Source organism: Neophocaena asiaeorientalis, unplaced genomic scaffold (assembly GCF_003031525.2).
Source record: "Neophocaena asiaeorientalis asiaeorientalis breed wild unplaced genomic scaffold, Neophocaena_asiaeorientalis_V1.1 scaffold487, whole genome shotgun sequence".
NCBI lineage: Eukaryota > Metazoa > Chordata > Mammalia > Artiodactyla > Phocoenidae > Neophocaena > Neophocaena asiaeorientalis.
In genome coordinates, this window is record NW_020173398.1 from 1,689,555 (window position 1) to 1,698,550 (window position 8,996).

The 8,996-nt window shown below is 36.0% G+C and overlaps 1 protein-coding gene across 1 annotated transcript in view; it reads left to right on the plus strand.

The window, feature by feature from the left end:
* IPO8 (importin 8) overlaps positions 1 to 8,996 on the plus strand; it is a 69,667-nt gene that overhangs the window by 7,404 nt on the left and 53,267 nt on the right. The window contains exons 3-5 of the mRNA XM_024747141.1: positions 4,144 to 4,300; positions 7,296 to 7,454; positions 8,444 to 8,600. Coding sequence (XP_024602909.1) covers positions 4,144 to 4,300; positions 7,296 to 7,454; positions 8,444 to 8,600 — 473 coding nt within the window. The remainder of the gene's footprint in view (positions 1 to 4,143; positions 4,301 to 7,295; positions 7,455 to 8,443; positions 8,601 to 8,996) is intronic.

An 8,996-nucleotide genomic window follows, 5' to 3' on the forward strand; every position in this document is an offset into this window, starting at 1 on the left:
GGGTTTTTTTTTTTTTTGTGGTACGCGGGCCTCTCACTGTTGTGGCCTCTCCCGTTGCGGAGCACAGGCTCCGGACGCGCAGACTCAGCGGCCATGGCTCACGGGCACAGCCGCTCCGCGACATGTGGGATCTTCCCGGACCGGGGCACGAACCCGTGTCCCCTGCATCAGCAGGCGGACTCTCAACCACTGCGCCACCAGGGAAGCCCAATAGGGCTGTTTTGAAACCACATTTTGCTAAGTGAAACCTATTTTAATAACCTAAGTGTTTATAGGGCCATTGTGAATTTCCCATAAAGCTTTGTAGAAACATTTTTAGAGATCTTAAAGCAATTTATTAAATTAATATGTCTTCTTTATATGACATACAAACATTACAAAAATACAGTTTATATTATTAGATTCCTCTTAATCCCACCCCCAGAAATACCTGCCGTCAACTTTGGTGCATGGTTCTCTAATTCTTTTTTTCCTGTAGATAGGTTGGTTTTAAAAAGTAACAAAAATCTGTTTGTATTACACATGCTATTTTATAATTTCCTTTTTTTCATTTAACCTTATACCCTTGGGGCATCATTCCATGTACATATACTTCATTCTTTGTAACAGTTATTCAATATTTCTTTGAATTAGAACTGCCATAGTTTATTTAAGCAATCTGATATTAGTGGACATTTCCTTTATTGTCCCTTTTTGTGGGTTTTTTTTTTTTTTTTTTTTTCCGTTACGCAGGCCTCTCACTGTTGTGGCCTCTCCCGTTGCGGAGCACAGGCTCCGGACGCGCAGGCTCAGCGGCCATGGCTCACGGGCCCAGCCGCTCCGCGGCATGTGGGATCTTCCTGGACCGGGGCACAAACCTGTGTCCCCTGCATCGGCAGGTGGACTCTCAACAACTGCGCCACCAGGGAAGCCCCTTTTTTGTGGTTTTTGATAGAGGCAATGCTGAAATGAACATCCTTGGACACGTATCTCTGGATGCTCGTGTGGATAGTTTCACAGAATAAATTTTAACAAATGGAAGTACTAGGTCAATGATATTAACAATTTTGAATTAGTAGAATTCAAATTCAAATATATACTTTGAATTGAACAAAGTAGAATTTTGAATCTTATCACCAAGTTGCATTTACTTGCTTTTCTATCAAGCGTGCATTAGAATGCTGGGTTCCCCATGTCCTCACCAACTGTATACAACTTTAAATCTTAATAACTTAGGTAATTAAGTTTTGATATAAAATGTAAATAGCATTTAAAGGCAATTTTTTCTTCATAGTTTATGTAGATTTCAAATCTGTTAGCCACATGACAGGGTTTGTCTTGGTGGTTGATCATGTCCTAACTTACTAGGACAACTTTCTACTTTAGAGCATCCATTTTATTAGACAGTCTGAAATATACTGTGTAGACTTCTACATTATCACCTAAATTTAAGTGCCATTAATAAATTTTCTGTTCTATTTAATCTATTATTAAAATACAAAAGCTCCAAGAATCTGATGGTGACACCCAGACAGATAATTTATCATTTTAGCATGACATTTAAAGAAGAATGATGTGATCTTTGATTAAAAAATATCAGCCTGTATAAAAAATTATGCTAATATTAAGTGGAAATACTTAGTTCTGCAAAATATTCAGTGCTTGATTATTTTGTTTGTGGGGAATTCTAAAATATTCTTGCTATTATCAAGCAAGCTCATTAGTGAATGTCCTTTATTACCTTACTGTGAAGAAATAGGAAATAAATGTAATATTTTGATATTGGCAAGCCAAACAAAATAAATTTGGATGTTTGCTCCACTGTTTTCCTTTTGATTGGTAAGCTTAATAGCATTATTAAAGTTAACCTCAGCGTTCCAGAATACAAAACCTAGAAATAAGCAGAAAGTTGCCTCTGATCAGTCCAGAAGCACTTCAAGAAGCTCTTTTGTTAAAACTAATGTGTCTTTGTAGGATACTCAGAATCTATTTAATCTTGTTTTAGATATATAATATATACACTTTGTTACCTTATTTCCTAGTCCTTAACAGATTAAAGGAATAACAAGGGAGAGAAGGAGAGAGGGGCTACCAAATTACTGTGAAAAATGGAAAAGCTTAAAAACATCAACTTAGAAAAGCACAGCATTCTGCTTCACAGAGTTTAATGGCATCCTTTCCCCTTTGAGGTTATGGAACCCAGTTGATCTGTGTAGTGGTGGCTCTGGGTCCAGAGGATAGAGTGTGTGTGATGATATATTGTGTTTGAGAAGGGGAGAAGCATTTGTATGTTTTAAAACTAATTTCAAAGTTAAGATGCTTGAAATTGTGAGTGGATTCTGCAGAAAAGCAAATTTTAATACTTAATTTCTTCATGAATGAATTAAGATAATTTGTATTTTCTTAGCTCTGGCAAATGTTAGATACTTGAATTAAATGATTAAAGGGAGATTTTTAGATTATTGGTACAGTTTCAGTTATTTTTGGTATATTTCCTTCATTATCTTTAGTAATCCATGATTATCCATGAGAGTAATTAATATTCTCTTTTCAAATTATTCATTAAGTTCAATTTTATTTTAACTAATTGCAGATTTATTCCAACATATACAAATTTGTCAGTGTGCCTTTTATATAGGCCATCTCTTGTGGTGTCCCATAATAAAAATATTTTTTAGTTATAAAATTAGTAGCATTTAATGACGGAATTATGAGTAAGTCCATGATTTTACCATGTCTGTATCTTTGCTGTCTGAAAGTTGTGTTTTATTTTCAAGACTAGTTCTATAGGGATTAAAACGGTGTGTATAATATATTGATTTTTTGATTTTTCTTTCTGCAAAGATTAATCTCATGAAATCAGTCTGAACTGCTGACAGGTTGGACCATATTCTTAGATCATTTATTCATTTTTTTCAACAGTTTATGTATTTTTATTGCTGATGACTATAATATTAAAAAATAAATATACTGGGATAAACGATGGTACTTAGTCCAGAGACTGTGTGGTCTGAATTAAAAAAAGACAAAAACCCAAACTCTCTCACATATAGATATGAAATAATTTTTGTTTTTATCCTAAAAAATGGAAATCTTAGGTGAAATTGTCTTTTTCAGACCTGTATTGAATCAAAACTAATGAAAGAGGACCTTGTAGGATGTCAGGTTTATAATTTCATTGGGTTTCTGTTATATTACAGCCAATGTAGAACATGTTGGTTTATTCTCTGTGGTATAATGCTTTTATGAGCCAATTTAGTTTATGTTAAAATTGAGATGAAGGGAGGATTGGGTGGAGGGGAGAAGGGAGAGGAGAAACTTAAGGGAAGAAAGTTATAATGCTTTGCAGATCACCTTTCTTTATTCATATATATTAAGTATATGTAAGAATATGACACTATAAGTAATTATTAATTTACATTCAGTGCTCGGCTGGGATGGTTAGAAAACTTCACACCCCCTATCAAAATTCTGTAGCAGTATGTTAGCTTCTTTTAGAAGTCTTTTGTTAAATGTTGATGATTAAAAAGAATAGGAACAGAATCATTGATTATGTGTTTTGATAGAAATAAACAGGTAAGAAATTTCCTGAGATTTTCCAAAAATATTTGAAAGCTGATGTCCTTTTCTTTATTGTTATATTTACAAGTGGCAAATATTTCAAAAGGGTTAGATAAAAATTACCAATACTATAGGTATTTCAAAATAGTAGTGCGGGATAATAGCCAGTGGAAAAAAAACAACAAAAAAAGCAATCTCCATGAAGGACTGTAGAATTTCATGTGTTGTCAGTTCAGTATTAGGCATTATGAACAGTATGACTCTTGTGGTCTCAAAGTACTTAGCAGAGTTTCATTTAGACCATCTTGTGTTTAGTCTAAGGATGCATACTTGAGTTCCTGGATCATTTTTCTGTCATGTAAACTCTGGAAGCTTGATTTAATGAGATGTTTTCTGCTTAGACTTGCTTTACTAGCTAAAGAGAAACTTTCAATTCTTATCCATTTTCCCTTCCCCACTTGGCTATTTATAGCTGTAAGATTTTCCATTTTTGCTGGGTATCATGTTTAGCATTGAAGGGTTTAGCCTTTCATGCTCTGTAAAGCTGAATGAAAGCCATCTTTTTGATACTGCTACTTCAGCATTTTTTTTTCTCTGACTTAGCTGCCATTTACTTGAAGAACATGGTGACCCAGTACTGGCCGGACCGAGAACCTCCACCAGGAGAAGCAATATTTCCATTTAACATTCATGAAAACGATCGCCAGCAAATACGTGATAATATTGTGGAAGGAATAATTCGGTCTCCAGATTTAGTGAGGTACATTATACTGTTTCTATATGCTTAGTAGGAAGCCCAAAATATATGAATGGGGGAGGTTGGATTTAATCATCAGCCTCAAGTTTGTTTTTTAAAAGAGATAAAGTAATGAAGATGGGCAAAGAATACAGTTTTAGTTATTTGTTTTTGCATTTGTAATTCTTTGCCTCAAAATATTTTGGAAAAAATATTTAGTTTCTGTAAGTTGCCACAAAAAGAGTGGAGGCAAAAATCTAATGAAAATTGTTGTATAGATCCTTGCTATGTGAATAACCTATGTTCTTAGTTATGAGCTCTTGACTTTTTACTATCTGCTTTTCTTTTCCCTGATACAGGGAAATTGACTTCTGGGGGTTTTAACCTACCAGTTTTTGTAACACTTTACCTATCTTTTTGTTCATTTTTATGAACTGAGCTTCTTTTCCTTTGAAGAGGACAGGATAGAGAAAATATAAACTAGAATTGTCTCTGGTTTTTCAAATTTAGATTAGATGCTATGAAGCAGCACTGTCCAATAGAACTTTCTGCAGTGATGGAAATGTTTTATATCCACACTGTCTGATATTTAGCCATGTGGCATAGAAGCCAACTGAGTACTTGAAATGTGGCTAGTGTAACTGAGGAACCGAATTTTAAATTCAATTTTGATTAAATTACGGTGTGTGCATGTAGCTGGTACCTGCCCTTAGTGGATAGCAGAGGTGTAGGTCAAAAAAATTATGCAATCTTAAAAGAGGAGAAACAAATTCTTTTCACCATGAGTAAGTGATTAGGTTGCTTTTGAAAATGTGGGAGGGAAATAGATGAAATTGAGGTAGGGGAATGAAATTATTTAACTTCAAGAGATTAGATGTAACCTATCCCTGAGTGTATAATGTACATTGGCATAAGCAGAAGAAAGGGAAGAAAGTGTGAGGATAACAGTGAGGAAGGTGGACAAACATTGAACACCTCTTTGTGCAGTTGTTTGGGTAAGAAGAGAAAATAGGGGTATTGATGAAAGAAAATCATCATTCTCATTGGTTGCCCAAATGCCATCTGGCACTGGCTTCCCTGTGGTACCATCATGTGTCCATTTCTTGTCAAAATCTTTACATTTTCAAATCTCTCTGAATCTTGCAAGCAATGACTTCTACACTTTAATATATGAAAGGATGGCTGTTCATAAACATCCTTTGCTTGGCTTGGAATTGAGAAAGGATTAAGAGGGTCAACCTAGGGGCTTCCCTGGTGGCGCAGTGGTTGAGAGTCTGTCTGCCGATGCAGGGGACGCGGGTTCGTGCCCCAGTCCGGGAAGATCCCACATGCCGCAGAGTGGCTGGGCCCGTGAGCCATAGCCGCTGAGCCTGCGCATCCAGAGCCTGTGCTCCGCAATGGGAGAGAGGCCACAACTGAGAGGCCCGTGTACTCCAAAAAAAAAAAAAAAAGAGGGTCAACCTGAAGATGAAATTAAAAAAATGAAAAGTTTCAGTTTTATTGAATACAAATATGACCTATTTGTTGTTTAGGAACAGCTGCTGGTGGCACAAGGGGTTATCTTTATCTTTATTATGAGACAGTTCTTTGTGGCTTTGCTTCTTTTATGTCCTGAAGGCTTAACTGTAACTACTCTTTTTTTTTTTTTGGTACGCGGGCCTCTCACTGTTGTGGCCTGTACCGTTGTGGAGCACAGGCTCTGGACGCGCAGGCTCAGCGGCCATGGCTCACAGGCCCAGCCGCTCCGCGGCATGTGGGATCTTCCCGGACCGGGGCACGAACCTGCGTCCCCTGCATCGGCAGGCGGACTCTTAACCACTGCGCCACCAGGGAAGCCCTGTAACTACTCTTAAAGAAATATTCTCAAAGTTTATTTAAGAGTATTGCAAAGGATCTTTTGCAATTAGATTTGGAAAAGATCCTTTGCAAGGAAAAGGCATTATTTGTTTCATTTCAGTGAAATCAAGTTATTGGCTGTTGAACTGAACACATATCTTTTTCTTGGCACTATGGAATCCTAATTTAGCTAGATTCACTCTCCATCCATTTGCAAGTGACCATGTAAGGACATACTAATAGTTGGTAGAAGAGAACTTTTTTTCCCCTCACTTTCTTTTCAATCCCAATTATAGTTGTATCCAATTGAGGAAATGATTACTGACCTAAGTGTTACGAGATCACATCTTTCATAGCTTCACTTTGCGGTTTCATTAAAGAGGTTTCTTCTTCTTTTTTTTATGTCTTTCCTGTTGCTTTTTTCTTTATTTCTTTGGAAATAGTTCTTAGCATTCCTCTTCAGGAATTACCAGCTAATGCTTGTTACTTCATACAAAAATTAGGATCTCAGGAAGCTGTGATAGGTGCAAAATACTGTGTGACTGGGAACTGATGATGAATGGTTCCAGACTTTGGCTCACAGAGATGTTTCCCACTGTTATGTAGGCCTCCATTTTACTTACTTTGACCGTTTTTAGGCTAAGATGTCCAGTTGAAACGATAAAATACTTTTTTGGTTTTGTTTCCCCCTTAGGATATAATAACCAAAATACAAAATATAACAAGCTGGGAAATTTTACAGAGCTAGGGTGGATTCATTGTCTTTTTTTTGGAAAATTTTTTATGAGTTTATTTTAAGTTTTTTTTTTTTGGTGTGGACCAATTTTAGAGTCTTTATTGAATTTGTTACAATATTGCCTCTGTTTTACGTTTTGGTTTTTTGGCCACAGGGCACGTGGGATCTTAGCTCCCCAACCAGGGATCAAACCCACACCCCCTGCATTGGAAGGCGAAGTCTTAACCACTGGACCACCAGGGAAGTCCCTGAATTTATTTTTAAATTCTTTATAGGACTTTATAGGTTTTTCTTTATAGGACTGCTCTTTTTTCCTCCACCCCAGATACATATCTATATAATGTAAGTAAATAGGAATCAGAGTGTTTTTATGTACAATATTAGAGGTCTTTGAAGCCTGATATTTATAACTACTTAGATTTTGGACTTTTTTCCCCCACTTTATAGAGTCCAGTTAACAATGTGTCTCCGTGCCATCATTAAGTACGATTTCCCTGGTCACTGGCCAGCGGTAGTCGACAAGATAGACTATTACTTGCAATCACAGAGCAGTGGAAGCTGGCTTGGCAGTTTATTATGTCTGTATCAACTGGTGAAGACATATGAGTAAGTTGATTTCTATTGGCTGAAGATACCAGCCTCCTGTTACTTAGAAGAATTACATTGCATAGAGGGGTCTGCTATGGGTGTTCTACAGAATCAGGTTAGATTGGGAAATGTTGGATTAAACACAGTTAAACATGTTTATATACTACAGTTTTTCAAAGAATCTTTAATCTGCTAATGTACTAATCTCTAAGTTAGTGCTTCTCAAACTTATTTGTTAGTTTCAGAGGACCATTTATTAACAGTTTTCCTTGGAAATTTTGATGGAGAGGTACCTTAACATTTATATTTAAGTAAGCACATCATTAAGTAAACCAAACATTTACCTTTTTGGATGCAAGGTAGAAAATGTTCAAGTTTCTTTGCTAGTGACTTTCTTTTCTATAAAAGTTGCTTGGGAGGTGTGGGACTAGTGTCACACTTAATAGCATTGCTTTCTAAGCTCCTAAGGGGATTGTTGCTTCTGCATGCAAAGTCCTGTAGTCTTCCTTCTAAAATGATTTTTAGAGTATATTTTAGATTTATACCTGTTAAAGTGACCTAAGAGCACCTAAATTTGTAAACTGTTTTAACTTCTCAAAGTAGGGTGGTAGATGGGCAAATGTTTTTTCCACCACATTATTTGTTATATAATAGGAATGTCTATTTGAACTGTTTATCAACTTGTATTTTATAGCAAGAATTGTGGTATGTGAAAATTAATTTAAGTACTAGAAAAATTCATGTGGAAAGTTGCAAAACTGTCTTGGATTTTTTTGAACTAGTCTAACTCTTTCTAGAAAGATTTTAGGTATTCTGCCTAAAACAGGGATATGCTTTTTCAAAGTCCCTTTCAAGTTTATTCTAGCAATCCAAACAGAAAATGTAAGCTAGTGTTTGGAATGTTATAGCTTTATATAGTTTAAAAATATTATTTTTCATTCATTGTTTATAGCTCTTTTGTGGGGGGGAGAAATTATTGTTCTCTCTTTTTGTCTTTGCTCATGTAGATATAAGAAAGCAGAGGAAAGAGAACCTCTTATAGCAGCAATGCAAATATTTCTGCCTCGTATTCAGCAACAAATCATGCAGCTCCTTTCTGATTCCTCACATTATTCTGTATTAATACAGAAGCAGATCCTGAAAATCTTTTATGCACTTGTGCAGGTAAGTTTCTATAGCAGAAGACAAATACGGTGCCTTGTATTTCTGCCTGATACATAGAAAGTGCTCAGTAAGTGTCAGTTATTGTTAAAAATTACATATTGTATATTCTCACATGTATTTCTTTAAAAACATCCTTATGAGAGAACAGACTTTGAGAGGTCAACTTAATTGTCCAAGGTTATCTGAGTGGCAGAGCTGAGATTCAGTGTCCATATGCCTTTCACCCCCAGTGTCTGAAGTCTGGGTATGGAAGAAACAAGGTAGTTAACTTCCCTGAAACCTGATAATTTGACTAATCTGTCCATAGCATTCTGCCTGTAGGATTAGTTATGATTATAGGAGAAGAGGAAGGAAAAGAAGAGAGTTCCTTTTTTTTTTTTTTTTTTTTTTTTTGGG